Raw genomic sequence first — 21760 nt, forward strand, 5'->3', positions numbered from 1 at the left:
AAGTTAAATCAACAATTATGAGACGTCAATTTGTTCTCCAGTGATTCCAAACAGAGGATCCTTGTTATATTTGACCTTTCAGGGCCTGAGTGTGTTTTTCTGGTAGAAAGGTGCTGACAAGGCGCTGGGAAGATGCCAGAGGAAAAACGCTGTGCAGGGGTTTTGTGACACGTTCTGACAACATTTCAACGATGACATATTGACATCATTGCTACTGATGAGAGGAGCATTGCCACTTTACTTTTCAATACTGAATTGATATTCTACTTCCCACAGGGAAAACAGAAATAAACACAAGCCAAAATAGAGGAGCACTGTTAGAAACTGTTAAGGCTGTGACCTCCTGTCCTCCCAGAACCAAGGAGGATGAGGACTGGAGCTCCGCCCACTGTTCCTCCCACCTTACAAAGAGAGGCCTGGATGAGGCCTTCCCTCCTTTTTCCTTTGTCTGCAGACTGGGTGTGTTGGTGCTCACCTGAGTTTGTGACTTTGAGTTTGTTTCATTGTGAGTAAACCCTGACTATTTTATCTGCATTATGATGTTTAAGTTGTTGTTTAGTACATTAAGATGCCTAAGTTGAGGGGTAATGTTTGGTTTATTTGCTTTATGGATATTGTTTCTAGCATGTTGATATTAGAATATAAACTGTATTTCATTTGCATGCATCAGGCATAATTTATCATTTTATTTCCTTTAGAACCGTGGCACTCAGTGGCATCAACTGCTAAACAAGTTGACAATAAATGACAACGATTTATCGAAGCTTCGTTTCCTGGTGGTTTGTGGCTCCAGTCGAATCATAATAGCCAACAAAATCAGTCCTTCGAGCCGGAGACTGAGCCACATTCCATACAGTGACCTAAAATGGCGGATTCAGATCCTGTTGGCATTCACTGTTGGCCCCGATGAACCCAGTGATGAAGCTCAGGCTCCTTCTACTGAGTTTATGGATGGGTACCAAGGTGGAAAAGACTTAACCCAGCCTAACATGCATAAGGCTCCCCTGTACTGTCTCAAACATCACCTAGGCCATCTTCACCTGCTCACCAAACAGAGCCTGCTCTTCCACCTGAACTATCAGTTGCCCCTTTGCTAGCAGTATATCAAGCAATTCCCACCGGGAAAACTCCCGGTAGTCCCGACGGCCACCCCGCCACTGCACACAACCCCACGGCTCATGCAGTGGTGCTCAAAGCAAGAAGACTGCTCCCAGGTCAGCTTCCAGTTTCCCTACATTGTAGGCCTAGGGCCTAGGTAATCTGCATCTATCCATGTTCCTGTCACTTTAGGCAGGGTCCAAGCCTCTGATCAATCTTCATCCATGCCTGGCCAAGCACAGCCCACCTTCACGAGGAGCTTACCACCAATGCCAACACAAACCATGGCACTCAGTGGCATCAGTTGCTGAACAAGTTGACAATTAGCAACAACGATTTATCGAAGCTTCATTTGCTGGTGGTTTGTGGCTCCAGACGAATCATAAGATCCAGCACACACAGTGAGTCCACCCTTCATGCAGCATGAACACTAGCATCTGGGTCATTAAAGGGACGTTCAGTTATTTAGATGTGGGTTTATATGAGACACTGATGCCCAGTCAGTGCAGACCCCTAGGAAGGTGCTGCTGTGGAATCAACACCAGCACAAACATCTCTTACCACCAACAAGCTGCACTTTTAACATTTTGCCGCCATGCATTCCTGCCAGACAGCCATTTTCTTTAGGGACGACTATTCTATCTGAGAAAGGGTCCGAAGAAGACGCCACGCAAAGTTGTAGCATTCACACACATTTTACTGTGGTGCGACAACCACACCCAACAGGTTCAACCAATTTGTGACAGAGCTCCCAGCCAGGCGCAATACAACAACCACAGCGCCACCGAACAGCAGAAACTTACAATACAACATCTGTAACATTTCACATCACTATGTTATGCCCAATGTACGGACATAACTACATTCCTCATTGCAAAAGTGTAGCAAGGTGCAGCTGCAGCCGTAGTACAGCTGGAATGATAGCGTGCACGGTGTACGCAGCTCTGGTTGTACGTAGAACGACAGACATTGTTGGACCAGGGCCGGTTCTAGACAGGCATCTATAAGGGGGCAGACAGAAATGTGAAGGGGACACAAGATGGCAACGGAGGCAGGAAAGGGTGTTGGGGGGGGGGGGGGGCTGTGGATAACTGTTTTTGTCTTGTAATTGGATTCCACTTGGTCATGTTTACCCTGACACCTGTCCAACTTGGTCCCACCTGAAGGCTGAGAGCTGAGACTGTATCTCGTACCTTTTTGGGCTGATTTTTCTGCTACTGCAGATAATTTTGTCAACTCATAATATATTAATTTTATGAGAATATCAGTGTGTTTTTCTCAACTTCTAAAATTTTGGTTTGAGGGAGCGTTACCCCTCAATCGGAAATCAGAAGTATCAGAAATCTCAGAATCCCATTACATAATTTTGTTTGATCTTCATGCAACTTGTAATTTTATTTTTCAGGTTTTTCCAATCGGTGTCTATGAACGTGTCACCGTTGCCATAGGAACGGGACTCCGTCGGCTATCTACAACGGAAGCTTCTCTTCCCGAATACGTGTTTAACAGTAGCGAGTTTACGATCACCATGGACAAAGACAAAAACAAAACGGAAATCAAAATCAGAATAATTCGAGGAACCAACTTCAGTCCGGTAAGATAGTTGAACTTTTAGAAACGAACAAAATGCTCATTTTATTGACGAAACCAAGGACGAATGTAAATGAGCCTGGATTCTGTGCCTTATTTGCCATTTCATAAAAGGCAGACGTATCACATATCAGAAGCCGACTACCAGCAGCTTTTGTCGTCATGGCGTTTAGAACTCTGTGTAGCTTTAGCATGCTAGCTGTCCGTTTGCTTCCACCTGTGGCTTTGGAAGCGATTCACATTCATCTGTGTGGTGATGAGCGTCAGTCAGTAAATTTGCCCAGACTGTATTCACTTATTTTTGATTTTAATTCAAAAAAATAATTTTCTGTTCTAAATTTTGTGAATAATTTGTGGATTTCAAAACTTCTCCGTGTTATTTTAAAGTGTTTATGTCCTGTGATGCTAACTTTGTTTGCAAGTGTTACATAAACAGTGACAAATTAAAGGAAAGGTCTCAATAAATGTGTACAGAAAGATGTCATGTAGATGCTGCTGGGTTCAATGGTTTCATGAGTAGAATCATGATATGAATTATATGCCATGGTCTTTGAAGGCACCCTTAATAAACACAGAGGTTTTGGACAGCACTTTTCTCCACCATCATCAACTCCAGTAGAGTTCTAGACACTGACTGCATTGAGTCCATGACCAAGGCCCCTGGAAGCTGTTCTGGTGGCTCATGGTGGCTTCGTGTCTTTCTAAATCTTTTAATGTTTTTTTTTAATGCCGGCCTTGAGTTGGAGGCGATTGGTTTTCAGGTTGTCCGTCAGTCCCTTTCTTGTTAGTGCTGCTCACCTGAGGGGATTCCTTCACATCTGCAACAAGCATCACTCAAGAATGAAGTGATAAGATTTTGGTGGCAAAAAGTCAAGGTCACGGTGACAGACACAAAGCCTGGAGGCAAACAGCTGCAGTGCTGTGTTCCTGGTTTCCTCCAATTTGTTAGGTGTCTGTGTGTAGTCAAGTTGTTTCTATAGTGAGGTGTATGACCACCTGATTAGTTCCTCCTCTTCTAGCAGAAGAAAACGCCAGACAGCGTACAAAGTTTTCTTCAGGTGGAGAGAGATGGAACGGTGCTGGGCCAGTCAGACAAGACGCTGGTGGATCCCCTGGAGCTGTGTGCCAACTACAACTTCACCTGCATCTTGCACTGCCAGAATGACATGCTGGCTCTGACAGAACTCAGCCACAAACCAGTGACAGGTAACACAGTGACCTGAGCTGAGAACGCTCTCCTGTAGTTTGATGTCTGAGGTTTCTCAACATGCGGCTTTACTTGGTCTCCTCCATACAGTCGATTGTCTGTTGTGGCTCAGTAGTCAAACGTAGCCTTTAGTCCTGTTATGCTCACATGATAGCTAAAGAAAATGTTACCTGAGTTAAAATGATGGAACAGAGCTCATGTCAGAGTTTTAGTTGCCATGAATTCTCTTTTGATTCCTGGCAGGACAGAAACAATTCCAGTGAATCAGGACAGTGAACAGTATAGTTTCAATCAGGATGGCCGTGTCTTTGGTGAAATAAGAACTGATCTCAGTTCACTGTGTTTAACATGAATGGTTTTGTTGTGGTCAGTGACGGTGAAGCAAGTGCTGATGGAGAAGAGGAAAGCTGAGCCAAAGACGGTGGTGCTGGGCCAAGCTGTGGTGGACCTGCTGCCCCTGATGCGAGGTGCAGTCAGTGCTCGTCAAAACAGAGACTTACCAGATGATGGTCACCACTATGGCCCCCACCCCCCTCCCTCAACCCCACCCCCACCAGAAAACAAAGATTCACACTTTACTGTGTACTATTTGGAGCATTACAGTACCTTCATGACAACTCTTTTATTATTTACGTCTTTTGTTAAAGGAGAGATTTTGTGTATGTGAGTGTGTGTGTGTGTGTGTGTGTGAAGCAGCAACAGTTTTTTAGAATTTCACCTCAGTGCAGAAGTACATTGTCTGTATTATTGTTTTGTCTCACATGTCCACAACCACCAAATCAACAATGTACAAGGAGAGCTTTTTTAAAATGGCTTTGACTGAGCTTCTCTCAGAGAGCCATGCTGCCTCTACTTAGGCCAACCGGGGCGCTCTCCTGACCATCAGTGTGTCAGTTGCAGGGCTGACGTCTATTCCTCCACCTCCAGGTCAGTGCAGCTTCTCGTCCACAGTCCCCCTGCATCCAGTCAGCACCTCAGTCGTTGGGGGATCTTTCCAGGAACTCAGCAGCAAGGTCAGTCAGTAGATTTCTCTAATATTAACGACAGGGACAGAAGGCTCTTGTATGTTGTTGTCCTTGATATTTGCTTGCTGTCATCCTGGGGAAGAACTTTACATGTTTACCTGATAATATGACTTCATTTTAATTACCTGCCCTTAATTTGGGTGGAGTCAGATTTTTCTTAGAATTCTACCCTCTTAATGTGGACGATACTTCCTGCATCCTCACAGGCAGCTTTACTTGTTTGAACCAACTGTCACAGTTCATCCTTAACCATCATCTACAAAATAAGAACAAACACTTTAAAAGTTAAAAGTCTACACTGCCATTTATTCATAATACCATCTAATATTATAATTATTATTATTGTTCAGTAGCAACAGAAGGTGGTACAGACAATTACTGTGTCAGGCTTGGATCAGATTCATAAAGGGTGTCACTGCCATGAGAGCTGAGAGAGACATTAGAGATTTGGGAGGTTGGTTGTTGGTTTTTCTGTGGTCACTGGGTGAGCCAGCATTCTCCTCTGTCTATGACCAGCTGCTCCACCTGCCTCTGGGCTGAGTGGAGGATGAAGCTCTTACTGTGGACACGCCTGTTGTGATGGTGCATGGAGGCTGCAGTGGTAGCAGGAAGAGGCCCTCGTGGGAATCTTATGGCCACCAAGGGGAACTCAGCCAAACCCAATCTTAAAAAGCTGCAATTCCCATGCTATCTTAAGGTGATCTGCCCCTAAATTGGTCTTTCCTGGCCCCTGCTACGCCCTGGACCAAGTACGGTGAATTCAGTTGCATAATTATTGGTAATCCTGCTCACAACCAAACATCAGACGCTGAAAAACATGACCTCCTCAGCTGATACCTCTTGGTAATGACACCCATTCAACCCCAACGATCTCAGCGTTGATGACCAACAAAGGAACAGTGACCATCTTCTGTGGGAAAGCTCTGCAGCACAGCCTTTTACCTGTTAATGATCAACTAAGCACGACCACTCCATGACACTCAGACCTCCAGCCACAGCTCAACACTCTCTTCATGGTCTTTGTCAACTGTCACTGTGTATGTAGCCTGAGACTGACTTCAAACAATCAGTGTCTCTCAGACTGTGGTCATGAATGTGGACAGTTCTCATGTCACGAACTAAAATGACTCTAATTATTTCCTCACCAGTGTATGGAGAGGCTTTCAGAAACTCAGGTAGGAAAATCCATTTTTGGTCGCTTTGATTTGACCTTTTAAGACAAGAAAACTTGAACTTTTGACCCCTTCAGCAGCCGATGCTGGACGTGTCTGTCAGCGTGTCAGAACCTTTACTGACAGAGGCGGAACTCTCCACCTCCAACCTGCTGAAGGTCACCGTGGAGACCGCCTACTCCCTCCCTGACTCGTGGACTCTCCCGGCTGACTCAGCTCCTTCATGCACATACACTGCTGCAATGGAGGTCCCTGTCACTGAGGAGGTGCCTGATACTCTCTACCTTTTATGAGGGATGCAGCTGATATTTAGTGATGTGGACGTATAAAAACAAATTGATATGATATTCATATTTTCATGTCCTGGAAAACACATGGAAATATAAAGTATCAATGTTTTTAATTTCTGTAATCCTGAAAAAGCCATTGAATCATATATTGTTTTTTTCTGGAGAGGAGGAGACTTGAACAGACCTGAGTTGAAATAAATACTGGCCATCAGACTGATTCTGATATATTGAAGCGCTGATTTTATTGTGCAGCCCCGATTTCCTTCCAGGTGCTGAACAGAACCACTTTTATCGGTATAACAGTCATTTTTTATGTAACGACAGCCCTCTGGGGAGAAATGAGAAATTCATAAATGCAGACCTGCTGTATATTAACGCGGTCAGAGAAATCCTCTCTAATCAAAGTCCACTGTTTGAATGAAACTGAATTAATTCTGAAGCATCAGACCAACGGTGTCGTGGGGCCGTTGCTTCAGTGTGAAAGGAGCACTCAGCTGCTGTGCTGTCTCCCAGATGGATCAGGTGCTGGTGTTCTCTGAGGGGCAGCTGAAGGCAGGAGGGCAGAGGGAACACACTTGCCGACAGAAGAAGAGGCCCCATCAAGCCCTGCTAGCGCCAGGGAACCACTTCCTGCCAGGCGCCTTTTTCCAGGGAGAGCCCATTGATGAGGAAGATGGCGAGCTAAAGAGCTTGAAGGTACCTGTAAATGTAACCAGGTTAGGGTTAGCGAGAATGTTTTGGTGCTGAGCCAAGATTTGCTGCAGTGTCTCTAGCTGTTGATCCACAGAGATTCTTTATGAGATGTCCTCCCGGTTCCTTTGAACTTCATGGACATGGCCAAGGTTAAACAGAAATGCCATTTTAGTCCCACCAGTTCATCAGGACAGTTGACATTCAGGCTGAGCGAGAGACAGATGAGAGGAGTATTTAATGTGGTAAAAGAATATTTGGTAGGAAGATATCCTGAATAAAGAAGAGTAATACTGTAATAGTAGTAGTAATGAAGCTAATGGTCTGTGCCCCCCAACAGGACCGCGTGTTTCGTAGTGACGCAGAGATCTTGATGAACAGGGTGAGCTGGGACACAGAGATGTGCTGTTTCCTGGATGCAGGAGGAGCTACCAGGTCAGCTTCACCCCCCAACTTGATGCTCCCAGTTGGATCCTAAGAGTCACTCATGTCACCACCACCACCCACTAGCATTCATCTCATTAAGCTAACCAGCAGTTATCTATGGATGCTCTTGTGTAGCTCTGGGTGCAGTCGCAAATTAGCACATTTCCCAAAAGCCAGCGTTTCTGTTGAAGTTGGACCAAAAAAAGCTTTGTAAGGAGAGCAGGGTTTGTATCAAAGGACAAAGAGACAGAATCTCCAGGACAACAGGGTGTAGATGTTTAAGTGTCATTAGCAGGTGAAGTATGGAGGCCTGAATGTGTTGGCAGTGCAAACAAAGAAGCTGCTCAGGTGTTTGTAGTCTCAGAGGCACACCAAGATAAAAGGAATGCAGCTTCCTCCTGTCATGAGGATCGTTAGAAGCTGGTGCTGAGTCTGTGATATGTTTGTACACCCATTTCTTTGAGTCTTCTAGACGACTTTTATCAAAACCAAATGGAAAATAAATGTTATAAACATTTATTTTTAAAAATAGCAACAAATTATTAAAAAAAACCATCAGAAAGAGTTCTAGAGACTCCCCCAATCAGGTGTGGAACTGAAGAATGTAAAATCCAGGTCCAAAAAAGGTTTTTGTAAGGTGTAAAAACGTATGTCAGTGTTGGTTTTCATGCTGACTGTCATTTCAGGCTGCGTCAGAAGATCAATGAGAGCCGACTGTGGCCACTAGAGGTCATGAGGTCATTGGCTCCTGTGAGGAAGGCTGCAAAAGCTACCAAGCTGGTGAGACAGACACATGACAAATGCTTTTGTGTGTGTGTGTGTGTGTGTGTGTGTGTGTGTGTGTGTGTTACCATTTAGTTAAATGTAAGAAACACCACAATCCATCCATCCATCCAGGGTCGCGGGGGGGCTGGATCCTATCCCAGCAGCCTTCAGACGAGAGGCAGGGTTCACCCTGGACAGGTCACCAGTCCATCACAAGGCCAACACACCTTGCTTCCAATCACTGCAGCAGTGTTTATATAAAACATTTCCAACTAAATGTCTGCTAGGGAAAATGATGAGGGTGTGTGTGTGTGTGTGTGTGTGTGTGTGTGTGTGTGTGTATGTGTGTGTGTGTGTCCAGCTGGATGAGGAAGACCCACATATCCCCTTCCATGGTGTGGCATTTGTGGATATGGGGCGGTTGCTGCTTCCTGAAGTTACCCGCATCCGAGGAGCGTACAGCATTCAGCCCTTCTCTGAAATGGAATTATTAAATAAGGTAAGAGAAACACACATTTGAAAAGACGGACTCGCACGAATGCTTCCTTGTTGATTTATGTTGGAACAGTTTTGAAAATGTGTTTATTAGCTGTCTTACCAAGAGCCTAGGATGAGCAATATTGTCTTTGGAGCAAAGTCTCTGGACGTGTCTCAGTAACTCTGTTGTGATAACCTGATGAAGAGTCTCAGTGGAGGAGTGTTGCTGTCATGGTGCTCTGTCAACTGTCTTTGTCACTGATCTTCTCCTCAAAGACCAAGCGAAGCACCAGTGTGTTAAAGGCTGTTGCCAGCCAGATCGTAGCTCGTGGAGTCTCGGCTGCAAGCTGTGGCAGAGGTGCAGGGGGGAACTGGAAAGGAGACAAAAAGGGAGCCAAGAAGCCGGCCAAGAAGGTTTGGAAGGCTGCTTGTCCTTAAAGCGTCTGCACGGTGCTGGGCAAGTTTTAGATGAAGCTCTACATAAGGGTTTTGTTTCTATGACAACACTGTGATAAATTCTGTGATGGATTAGTGTTGCCCGTGCTCAGTCTGGCAGCTTGAGAGGGAGGTGAGTTCAGAGCCACTCGATAGCCACTGCTAAATATCCAGGCATTTGTGTGGCATCCTCAGACGGGCCTTCCAGCAGAGCTTCAACCTCCTTACCAGCCATAGCAGAAAGAAGTGGTTGCTTTTTTCTACTGCTGCTACTTTTACACAAAATCTTGTATATTAAATCACAATAATGAATTCAAAATGTTGATGTATCTTTGCTGTGTCAGCAACCTGCCGTTCAGAACAGGACAGCTGCAGCCGGCAGTGAGGCCGTCACTGTGAACAAATCTAAGCCTCACAACAGTAATGATGGACATGTAAGTGTTGTAAATCTGCTCCTGTTGAAGTTGATAAGAAACACAGACTTTAGGAACTGTACAATGGGTGTCAACCTCCAGTGCAGCTCAGTACTGAATAGTGCACTATGGATCCCAGCAGGCTCTCATCGTATCCCCTCAATTCCAGATGTACGCAGACGCCAGAACTTATATTGTGATTGAAATCACCTTGGAGAAGCCGCTGGTGCCCAGACCCTCTCCAGAGGAGCTGGCGCGGAGGTAAAATGTTTCCAGGTCTTCTGAGTCTGGGTAAATGGCTGAAATAAGGCCTGTGGCTAACAGGAGCTCAAGATATTCAAGGTTTGGTGGTAAATAACACACATTTGAATTTCAAAGCCTTCTTGGTGTCTTAAAACCAGTTGCTAAGAGAGGGCTGTGAGACTACAGAGGCTGTCCCACACGGAGTCATCATGAAGTCATACGGGGTAAAGAAGTCATGGGTCTGTGCTGTACATTGTTCATGAAAGACTGCATTTGCTGGAGGCTTTAAAAATCCTAAACATGGTGTTCATTTGCAGAGACTGCCTTGCAAATCAAACCTTACATCTCAGAAAGGTTTGCTCACCACAGCCTTTCTTTCCAGCAATGATCCAATCCTAACATCCCACTGGCTTTTGATGGAAGAAACCCATGTGACGCTGACTTCCAGGTTGGGCCACAAAAACGATGTCATTCCTGTGGCACAAAGTCATTCCTGTGGGTGCTCTGTATGAGAATGACAACAGAAATGCCTCTGAAGTAAAATGTTTTGTGGACTCTGTTGATGGGATTTATGAGTCAACTGGAGGTGCAGGTCTAACACCCCGCAGCTGTCTGGTCTGTTGTAGATCAGAGTACTTCACCCCCTGTTGTTCTATGTTCTGTTTCTGACTGGGACTGTGGAACATGATGGGAGTCCTTTTGCCTGGCGGTAGGATGAGTGAAAATGTCTTTACTTCCTGCAGGGTCAAAGAATTGATCCCCATCAGACCGGCCGGTCCCAGCAGAGCAGAAAGAGTAAAACACACTGAGACGGCATCTGAGAACAGTGACACACACATAAACACACAATCACGATGGACCGCGCGCTATTGAACTCTCTCCCCCCGTGTGTTTTCTCGTAGGCGGTGCAGGACTTCCACAATCAGGTGGGTAACGTGGTGAGCCATGTTTCCGAGCAGTACCAGGAATTGTTTGGCTCTGGAGGCCAGCTGCCTGACACTGGAGAGCAAATGCTGGCTCAGCTGATGGGAGCGCTCAACATCTCTGGGAGATATTTTACCTTCAAGGAACAGATGAAGGTCTGGTAGACTCTTGACACTCAAGAACCCTGAAATTAGATGCCTCCTCCAGTGACGGTTGCTTCTGATGTATAGCACGCAGTGGTGAGGGTTGTGCGGGACAAGATGCAGCGGACAGAGCCGTTCACTGACCAGCGGGACCTGCAGGCTTTTGTCAGCAAGCTCTATGTCTACCTGGTAGATGAGATGCACCTTGCTCTCAACAAGGTAAGCACACACTGTCCATGGAAAGAGCCGTTTACACCAAAGATTCAAGACCAGACTAAACGCCTCGCAGGGGAAGTGGCAGCTCAACTCAGGCCGACTGGTGGCTCCGCCTGAGACTCAGCCTGTCAAATCTCCAGAGGCTGGTTACACAACACTTGTGTTATAGTGCATGTTTTCCTCCCCTCTTTTTTTACTGTGTTTTTACTGTGTACTCTGTTTTATCAGTCCCACAACTGTTGCTGTAGGAAGTTACTCACTGTGGCTGTTGTCACTCATGCAGTGGAAGCAGCTGAGTGTTGTTGTTATGGTAACAGTACAGTGTCTAGCTCCACCCATGTGACCCGGCCAGTGTCAGACCTGCCTGCACATTGCCAGCAGTCACACATTTGTCCTCATGAAAATCTGAGGTGTGAACTTGAAGCCTGCTGTTTCATGCTTGTATCGGTGCTGTATTTAATGACATCATCCTGATAAAAGAAAACTTGAATGGATGAAATACACCTGCAGAATGAGGTTTTCACTGTGAGCTTTTCCACCTCTTCAGGTTTATTCAGATGAGGTTGAGGATGATTCCCCTGAGGAGATCCAGCTGAGTTCTGAACAGCTCAGACATTTTGCAAGAGAGGCTCAGTTTACAGGGGATTATCAGCTGGCCGCTCGCTACTACCAGGAGGTACAACGCTCACTTGGTACAATTCCTGCTCCGTGCTCCAAATGAAAGGAGAGAATATGTTCTGACAAGATTGACATTTATTTTACGAAGCCTTAAGTAGACTGTGTTTTCTGAATCCTTCTGTTTTGTCTGAGCTATTGATACAGCGTCAAATGGCAACACAAGTGAACTCATGACACTTCACCAATAGACTGGGTCTAAAATCGCACTCTTTAAATTGATTTTGTTGTGTCTGTGGAATTAAAACCAACCTGTAGTAACCAGTAATTCCCATGTTTCACTTCTGAAGTCAGAAATGATGATCCTCTCTATGCAAGAAATGGTGAAATGAACAAAAAGTCAAATGTTTGTCCGTCAGCTGGTAGAGAGGCATCCCAATGAGGCGTCCCACAGGTTTGAGAGGGGAAACCTCTACATGCTGACTAGAGACCACATGAAGGCTAAAGAGTGTTTCCATGAGGCCGTGTCCATCCAGCAGACGCACCGGCCCGGGTCAGTCACCACAAGTTTATTTACTAGAAATAGAGTTTGTCTAAAGTGATGATTATTATGGCTGTGAATCAGGATTATTGATCTGAGAACAAACAGTTATCACTTCAAGGACATTTGAAGATCAGACATGGCGCCATCCTCCAGGAGGCGTATCCTTATATAAGGGACGTGTCCAGCATTTTGGAGTGACAGGTAGTTCTCTGATGAGGAACCACTTGTTTGTGTCTGGTTTCAAATATGTCACAAGCTCAGTGTTGAGCTCTCTGTCTTCTTCCTCATGTGTCCTCTCACATGTCAACAGGTTTGAGAGTTGCTGGTTAAATGTCCTTCTGTATTTACTGGATCTGCTGATGCTGCTGTGCACATGAGCTGGTGAAAGCTACTGACTGCAGCTGATCTACTCTTTCAAAGTCCTTGTTAAAGACACCATAAAGAAATCACTGGAAAGTTCCTGACCCTTTGATCCTTTTGGAGACTGAAGTCATCGTCAAAGTCATGCTGCTGCTGATCAGACCTGCTGTGGGGGGTCGCTGCAGACCATCTAGAGGAGCAGCAGGATTCCTCCAAAGCTCCCTCAAGTGAAGCAGATGGGTTGTTCATAGTCATGCTCTTTCACGCTGGAATGTTTTCAGTGTCATCTTCTTCATGCTGGTGCTGCTGCACGTCCGCCTCAAGTGTAGCTGCAGCTTCCTGTCTCCACTAAATACTGGGATATTTATATTAAATACCCATCATGGAGACTTTGGAATTTGTTATGTTTAGTTTGCAAAATGTGAAGTGAGACTCAGCCCCTGAATGATTGTGTCTCTTCAGCCTGATGATGTGTGGGGTAGTGGCAGCGATGTCCCAGCATTCTGAGCAGGCGGCCACCTTCTTGGAGCGAGCCACCAGCATAGAGCCGCCCAGTGTGGTGGCCTGGACATTGCTGGGTGAGATGAAAGTCTGCCATTCAGACCCCAACACACCTTTTTTTGTTTAATTTCAATCCAAATTTGATTTCAGACAGTTCATGTTGTTAACATCTTCCTGGGGTTTCTTCATTGATGCACTGTTAAGGATGTATTTTCTTTTAATGTCCTTTCAAAAACAGTAATAATCGCAGAGTTTTTGTCAATTTACAACTCGTGAGTCTAAATTACTTCAACTTCTATTTGTTTTTCAAGCTAAAATGAATAAAAATTCATGTGAGCATTCAAATGAGTGCAGTACAATCTGGAAATACCTCATTGTACATTTATGCATCTGCTCTCCAGGTTTGTTCCATGAGAGCCAGGATGAATCCATCCTGGCTGAGAGGGCTTTCCTCGAGGCCCGACGCCTAAGAAGGGCAGAAGAAACACAGAAGGAGGAGGAAAGAAAGGAGGAGAAGAGGATGACAAAAAAGACCAGAGACCAGGAGGAGCGGGAGGAGTTGGCCCCGTCAGCACGTCGGTCTCCCACCAATGAAGAAGGTGATGATTTACCTGGAGGCAAAGTGAACAAGGGAGGAAGAAGAGTAGAAACATGTTCTGGCTCCTCCTACTAGTCTGGTCACAAGGGAACAGAAAAACCTCAAACAAACAGACATCTTTTTCTTTCTGGTTCCAGTTTTCCTTTGTCCCAATGGACATGCAGCAGTGAAAGAGAGAGGGCTCCTCTTCTACTAATGACTGCATACGCTCATTAGGAGGTAATTAGCTGGAATAAGTAGAGAATCAGCTAATTACCTCGTTAACATTTCAATTCAAGAGGCATTGTTGAAATGTCTCCACTGTTACATGGGACGTCCTGGCCTCCCTCCCATTTTATCTTTCCTGCTCCCACGCTGCTGTGTTACAGGACCAGCTGTGTTGTTAGCATTAGCAGCAACAGGGAGTCAGTGGTCTTCAGTGGACCCTGACCTGTGACGGAGTCAGTCAGTCAGTCAGTCAGTCACTCAGTCAGTCAGTCAGTCAATCAGTCACTCAGTCAGTCAGTCACTCAATCAGTCAGTAAGTCGCCCCTGACTTCTCTCAAGGCTGCTGCCCAGTTTCTGAGTCAGACAAGTAAAAGTACTCTAAAGCTTCATGGCTAACCAACCAAAGAGGCACACCAGAACAAACAACTGTGTACTTGTACTACATGTGAACCTGTGGAAATTTCACTCACCAAACAAACCAACGAACCCTTTGGTCCTAGTTTAGAGCTCTGTTTAGGGACCCAGAGTGGCTCACAGTGCTTTTGATTTACAAAATTAAAACTTTGACCTGATTCACTCCTTATAGGCATTTGGAGTATTAAGTATTCTTTTTTTTCAACAATACTTCACCCCAAAGCTGATCCATGCTGGTCAAGTACACACAAATACTGTAGGTGTTACGAGGTCATCGTAGATGTTTTTCCCCAGCTGCATTTCTACATTGTGGATCCAGAAAGAGCCAGCCATGTATAGTTAGCTTCAAACTGATAGCGGCTGGCTGCTACCAACACCTACAGCAGTAAAACTGTCACTCAACTCATTGTTAGTGGATTACTGAGCAGACGGGTGGATAAAGACGTGGATTCTACTGGACGATGCACTGGAGAGTTTGTAATCTGATGTTTCTGGACCGTCTTGCTGCCGTTAGCCTTTCGTCACCATTGGCTTCAATCTAAATGTACATGAAATGCAAAAGACAGATTTTGAGTGAAGCATCTCTTTCAAGTGGGACGAGGTCATCCACAAGATGGGTTTAAGTTAGAGGCTCATAAATGAGTGTAAATGAGTGTGCTGTCATCATCAAGTTCACTTGGGAACTCTCCTCAAACTGAACATGAACTGACTTGTTCAAGTCATCTGGAAGTGTTGTTGTTATTTGCGAGGGTCGACCTGAAGGCCTGTGAATTTGTCCCTGGAGCCGTTGGTGTTACAGTCTGTGTGTCCCAGTCCCAGACCCAGAGGGTGGAGACCTGGACGCCCCAGAGCCTCAAGCACAGAAGAGCTACACTTCCTCTATTTATGCAGAGACCCTCCAGTTCCTGCTGCAGAACAACGCCCTGCAGGTAACCAAACCCATGTCAGCTGCTCACCAACCTGCTGGACTCACACTGGTCCCATATGAAGTGAGCCAGAGGGCAGAAGTCCTCAGTGACTAAGAGTTGCTTCTACTGAGGAAAACACATCCATTTCAGTCAATGATTCATCATGGAAATGAAAAATCCTATCAATGAAGTCTGGTGTCCAACTGAGCAGACAGACGATTCTCAGATGCAAGACCGTTTAAAACACAGCAACTTCTTCATTCTTAGATAAATATCTACATGTTCCAACAAAAACAAAACAGTTCCAATGTGTCTTGGTTGGTAATGAACTTGCTCCATTGTGTTGTCAGATGGTGGAGAAGGCCTTGTCCCATGAGCTGCAGAGTTCAGATGGTGGTCCAAGTGTTTGCTACCTGCTTCATCGGGCCCATCTGAAGATGCTGAAAGCTGACTATTGCAGTGCCATTGCCAGCCTCAGAGAGGCGCTGCTTTCCAAAGACCAGGTACTCCCAGTGGTGACTGCAAGCTGCAGGATTCCTTGTTCCTGTATTTGTACTCTGAACTGTTAGACTATTGATAATGATGCTCACCAAACACATACTTTTATAATTCCTGCTCATTTACTGTAATTAGATGACGTAATTACCCAACCCTCCAAATAATAAGAAGGTCGTTAGTCCAGGTCCCTGAGTGACAGCAGGAGCGTTTCTATTGATGCTAACTTGCTTGTATCTTAGACGTGGTGTCTTTGAAGGCAAACGTTCTCTCAGTGAGTCCTGGTGGACGTTAATGAATGAGACACAACCCTGTTAGTTTCTTTGGTCCTGGTACTGAGAATGTGAGCAGCCATGCAACCGTATGGTAAACCAGGCTCTACCAAACCTGCTGAAACTCATGTGGTGTGGACCTGTGAGCAGGATGCAGACGTGTGGGCTCTGAACGGCCACTGCCACTACCTGGCCGGGCTGTTCACTGAGGCCAGGGAGAGTTACGAGAGGAGCCTGAGCTTCCAGCAGCAGCCGTCAGACTCTCACCTTGTTCTCCTCCGCCTTGGCTCCATCTGCCTCCAGGCGGGGAAGGTCAGACAGATGTACATAAATATGTGTGTGTGTGTGTGTGTGTGTGTGTGTGTGTTTGGATGTATATATATATATATATATGTGTGTGTATGTATATATGTATGTATATTAGGGTTCTTCAAAAAAATTAAATTTTTTCTATTTTTGTATGCGACTGCAAAGTTTCAGATTCCTTTTGTCATGAAAAAGTCAAAAATAAGCATCACTTTGACCCGGGAGGCCAGGCAGTCCGGCCCCAAGAGGCTTCAAGTTTTCTTAGGCATGAGCAGCCAAAAGCGTCATGAAAACAGCTTTTTTCAAGACCATTTTTCATGATAACTGCTGATATACAAGACAGAGGAACATATTTGGTAGCAATATGAAGCATTTTAATCACTCTTGAGCCACAAACCAGGAATACAAATAATTTACAAACATCCAGTTGTAGGTCAAATAAAACATGCTGACCTTCTTCCTGAGGAAGGCACCACCTGTGGTTGTCTAGTTTCACCAGGACTGCTTGAGCAATGTCAGGATCAGTTTTCTTGAAGTGCAGCATGTCCTTGAAGAACTGCAGATCCTCTACCGGAGCATCAGGGGTGAATGTTGAGTTCATCCACATTGGTGTGTAGAACAATGACAGAAATTTGATGAGCTGTTCTAACTTTGTCCCAGTCTCTTTATCACATGCTAGCTGCCCAGAAAACATCACCATTTTCATAGAGTAGATGTTTCTGGCCATCCACCTGGCCTGGTGGATGGCTCCTGGCCGACTCCCATGGATCCCAGGAGGAGGTGTGTCCCCAAGAACTACCATTGTCAGCTCAGCCATCTCCCGGTAATCAGCTCTGGGTGGCCTCTCCCATCTCAGCATCTCCTGTAGCTCCAAACAGTACACTCTCTTGTCACTGAGCCATTTCCCTCTGATGGTCAGGATTTTAGGGGAATCGGTGCTCAGGCCAGTCCATGCCTCCCTGAATAGCTTAAACCAGGGGTTTTCTGGGCTCTTGACCTGACCAAACAGCTTCTCCCAGACAGCACCAACCAGCACTTCCAGGATGTGGTGCCTACATGCCAGGTAGAACACCTGTCTGTCCAGTTGTTCCTCCAGAAGCTTGGCAGCACGACGGTGTCCTCCACTGTTCCTGGACGTGGTGTCAAATAGGAGGGCAGCAGTCACTCCAGTAAGTCCCCACGTCTCCAGCAAGTCCATGGAGTCCTCTGCCTGCGCTGTTCCCCTTGAGCTGTCTATTATTGGCACTCCCAGTAGTTTTCCTTCAATATGATCTGGTGGCCCGGAAACCAGCACAGCAAAAGTCTCTGATGTAGTCCCAGGCTCACTGCCCAGGATGTCTGGAAACATCTTGCCATCCCAGTGAAGAGCAGCATGCTGTGGAGGGTCCTCACAAAAGGCTGCCATGTACTCCTCGCTGATATGGTACCTGGCCAGCATCCTGTTCCTTCTTGTTGTCCAAGCAGAGATCACAAACTTGTTCAGGTCTCTCAAATTAGGTTTGAAATACTTGAAAATATGAGGTTTTTGTGGGAAAAAAAAACAATTTCATGAATATTTTAGAATTTTGTGAAAGAATAGACAGTAAATGACATTCTTTGTCTTTGTTACACCATTTTGAGGCAATAAAGTGAGGTTTTATGAAAGAAATCTGGTATATACATGTGTTAAACATGCCATTACATGACGCTTTTGGCTGCTCATGCCTAAGAAAACTTGAAGCCTCTTGGGGCCGGACTTCCTGGCCTCCCAGGTCACAGTGATGGTTATTTTTGGCTTTTTCATGCCAAAAAGCATCTGAAACTTTGCAGTAGCATACAAAAATAAAAACAAATTGTAAAAATGTAGCTGCACGGTGGTGCAGTGGTTAACACTGTGGCCTCACAGCAAGAAGGTTCCGGGTTCGAGTCCCAGCTCAGGCACGGGATCTTTCTGTGTGGAGTCTCCATGTTCTCCCCATGTCTGTGTGGGTTCTCTCTGGTACTCCGGCTTCCTCCCACCATCCAAAGACATGCAATTGGGGACTAGGCTGATTGAATACTCTAAATTGACCGTAGGTATGAATGTGAGTGTGAATGATTGTTCGTCTCTCTATGTTGGCCCTGCGATGGACTGGCGACCTGTCCAGGGTGAACCCCGCCTCTCGCCCGTTGACGCTGGGATAGGCTCCAGCCCCCCCGCGACCCTTAATGTGTAGGAATAAGCGGAAGATGACGATGGATGGATGTAAAAATGTATATATGTGGATGTATGTATATATGTATATGTGTGTGTGTTTGTGTGTGTGCGCGCGCCTGTGTGTGTCTGTGTTTGTGTCTGTGTGTTTGTGCGTGTGTATGAAGCACTGTAACTGTGTGGATGAGTGTAACAGCAGGCTTCAAGTGAAACCATATGATCATTTGGATCTTTCTGTTCTGATAACTTTCAGTCTGATCAAGCCACTGCCACCTACCTGCAGGCTTGTCAACAGTCTCCATCCTGTCTGACCTGGCTGGGCCTGGGCATCACCTGTTACCGGGTAACCACCCCTCCTGCACCATGACGATGGAAATGATTACCATAGTGCCCAGGGAGATGAAGGATTTTTGTTGGTAAACCTGGTGTGTGTGTGTGTGTGTGTGTGTGTGTGTGTGTGTGTGCGCGTAGCTGGGGGAGCTGTGTGTAGCTGAGGAAGCTTTGATGGAGGCCAACCGTTTGAACAACCAGAATGCAGAAGTCTGTGCTCACTTGTCTCTCCTCTGCCTCAGGGTGAGTGATGATGAGCTTCCAGACCAGTAGAGCAGCTCCTCAACATTCCACTGCAAAAAATGAAAAATAGAACAAAATGTTCCAAATAAAGTCAGTTTTGCAGCAAATCTGGGGACAGAGCTTCAGGTCTTCACTCCTCTGTGGCTGCCAGAGTCACACAAACATGGCAGGCACTCACATGTCTGACCCCCACTACGTCCTCTCCAGTTCTCAGAATGACCAGCGTTCCTGAACACAAACACAACATCAAACATGTCCACAATTCTAGAAGGACATTGATGTCAAATGATGGACATAAGTGATCCAGAAAATAAGGATTAGTCCTGCAGTCGTCACTCCCACCTGTTGTTTTGCATGTCACAGCTGATATAGCATGAGATATTAAAAATATATGGAATGACTGAAAAAACCAAGCCCACTCGTGCCCCTCGTCACTCAGAGGAACCACACGGGAGTCGTGAGGCTCTGCTCAACACTGCCTGATTTACTTTGGGTCTGGCTGGTCTTGTTGGAGGGACAATCTGTGCTGTCTGGTTGTCTTCTAGTTATTAAATGTAGTTCTCTGGCTCCAGTGGTGGAGGTCAAGCGTGACTAAACGGTGGCAGTCTGGGTCCTGCATGGTCAGTGGTCTTCAGTGGACCCTGACCTGAGACAGAATCTGTCCACAGTCACCAGTCGTTTGATTTCAGAGACTTTTGTGTTTTTGGATGAAATCCAGCTTCAGTGGAACTCTCAGATCAGAGGCCAGCAGCAGCGGTCCAGTGGCAGTGGTCCCAGAGCAGAGAGAAGCTCATGATGACACTGTTTGCTCTTTTATGTTTCAGTCTGACAGACAGGAAGAAGCAGACCTGTTCTTCAAACGCGCCAAAAGGGTGAGTTGGCCTGACGTCATGACTGCATCAGACTCTGCACGCTCAGGGACCATTTTATCCTTCATTGATAATTAGAGTGTGTCTCTGTTCTTGAGGCATCAGATTATTTTGAGAAGCAAAAGGTTTGGTTCAGGAACAACCACATTGGCTCTGCATTCAAGAAATGTTGAAGGTGCAGTCTGACTTGGAGCTGTTCTGATCCAGATTGCTGGCCTTACCTGGCCCTTCATCTCCAACGTCCCTGACCACAAACTCGTCAGCCACACAAACACAACTGACATCTGGACAACATGAGTTCTGATGAGCCCCATTGTTGAGGTGTCATCATTCTTCATCCGCTCCTGTGTGAAGGGAACATTTGATGTGTTTTCTTGGTTTACAGTTCAACCTGCAGAACAGTTCACTTGTGGAGGAGGTGAGAGAGCTGCAGGATCAGGTCCACCGCCGTCACCTCAGGGCTCGGCTCAGAACCAGGGCTCAGAACAGCAGGGGCTTGAATAAAAAATAACTGAAAAAGATCAATGGTGTGTTTCCTCTGGGGTCCAAACTAAAACCTTCAATCATGAAGTTCCAACTTTGAGGTGATAAAAGGTCTGTCACGATCCCTGTCTCGTGCTTCCTGCTTTATTTTGTAGTCATGTCCTGTCTTCCTGACCTCCCTCCTGTGATTACCTCATGTGTCTCACCTGGGTGATTGCACCACCTGTGTCTCGTTTCCCCTCTTGTATTTAACCTGTGTGTCTCCTTAGTTCCTGGTTGGGTCATTGTCTGCGTTTGTCGGTGTTTGCTGTTTTCATTTGTCATCATTTGTCGTCGTCGTCACAGTCACAGTTTTGTCTCGTCTCGTCAAAGCCTCCTGCCTCACGTCAAGCCTCCGGCCTCAAGCCTCCGGCTCCTAATAAACCTCTTTTTGCACCATCCCTACTGTCTGCACTTGGGTCTCATCTTCCCACCAAACACCCCGTACGTGACCAGGTCTCTCCAGAATTTGTCACCATCCTCTCCAGAAGGGAGGAGGATTTTACTGTGGATTTGATGGGTCCTTATTTCCTGTGTTCATGTTTGATTTGATAGGATTTGTAACGTGCTGAGACATGGAAAGTATCTTCTGTCGAACAGTGTTTCTAACATCAAATACATCAATGTATGAATGAATTTGTAGTAATTGATACTTCCCTCTACATCTCCAGTACCATAAAACTAGGATGTACTCACCAAATGTACTTGTTGTGCCTGTGGTACTACACATATATTGGACTCATGCTTCTGTGTGGTAGTGACATCACTGTGTGCTCTGGGCGAAGATGTCCCGCAGCCACGGTGAGTCCTCGTAGAGGCCAGGGTCCCCCAGATACTCCGAGGTCCTCTTGTAGAGGTAGAAGTACAACACAGAAGCTGTCAACAAATATTTCAGGAGGTTTGCAGATTTCCAAAACATCAAAGTGCAGGAACGTCAGCGATGTGGCTCATTTAAAGCTGCAGGAACGATGTTGATGGTATTAATCGGTGCTGAGCTCTGAGCCTTTGAAAGTATTTTTGGACAGTCGCCATCACGACCTGGACACTAAGTTGATGAGTGTTTTGTTAACCTGTCCACTAAGGTGGAACCATCCTGGGCAGAAGGAGAGGCCAAAACTCCTCCTTCAACACTGTGTTTGAAACCTGAACCAGGCCTCAGTAAAGTACTGCTCTCTCTCTCTCTCTCTCTCTGTCTCTCTCTCTCTCTACCTGGGGACATCTGGTAATTTACAAATTGCTCCTAAAAAGCTGTCAAAACTGCAAATCAAAGTTTCCATCTGGAAAGAGAG

The 21760-nt window shown here is 45.9% G+C and overlaps 1 protein-coding gene across 7 annotated transcripts; it reads left to right on the forward strand.

Annotated features, from left to right (window-relative positions):
* Positions 1-443: 443 nt before the first annotated feature.
* Positions 444-20476, forward strand: LOC147268773 (cilia- and flagella-associated protein 70-like). 7 transcript variants are annotated; one of them, XM_086222672.1, is made up of 31 exons: positions 444-505; positions 699-1214; positions 1291-1499; positions 2504-2692; positions 3708-3894; positions 4267-4362; positions 4823-4908; positions 6069-6095; positions 6170-6358; positions 6896-7078; positions 7413-7507; positions 8185-8278; positions 8396-8461; positions 8625-8762; positions 9017-9154; positions 9520-9609; positions 9758-9849; positions 10575-10626; positions 10734-10910; positions 10986-11117; positions 11662-11790; positions 12149-12282; positions 13096-13211; positions 13536-13733; positions 15167-15282; positions 15612-15764; positions 16179-16340; positions 18761-18850; positions 18979-19080; positions 19905-19952; positions 20335-20475. In XM_086222672.1, the coding sequence occupies exons 4-31, from the start codon at positions 2627-2629 to the stop codon at positions 20458-20460; spliced, it is 3282 nt and encodes a 1093-aa protein (XP_086078798.1). In that variant the 5' UTR covers positions 444-505; positions 699-1214; positions 1291-1499; positions 2504-2626; the 3' UTR covers positions 20461-20475. The 7 variants fall into 7 exon arrangements, with proteins under 7 accessions (XP_086078798.1, XP_086078819.1, XP_086078806.1 ...); XM_086222693.1 differs by lacking the exons at positions 9017-9154; positions 9520-9609; positions 9758-9849; positions 10575-10626; XM_086222680.1 differs by lacking the exons at positions 444-505; positions 699-1214; positions 1291-1499; ... (1 more) ...; positions 3708-3894; positions 4267-4362 and adding an exon at positions 5437-5617 and having other exon boundaries at positions 4824-4908; positions 20335-20476.
* Positions 20477-21760: the final 1284 nt, after the last annotated feature.

Source organism: Aulostomus chinensis, chromosome 2, assembly GCF_037954235.1.
Source record: "Aulostomus chinensis isolate RoL2024-O1b breed Wild chromosome 2, RoL_Achi_v1.0, whole genome shotgun sequence".
Taxonomy (NCBI): domain Eukaryota; kingdom Metazoa; phylum Chordata; class Actinopteri; order Syngnathiformes; family Aulostomidae; genus Aulostomus; species Aulostomus chinensis.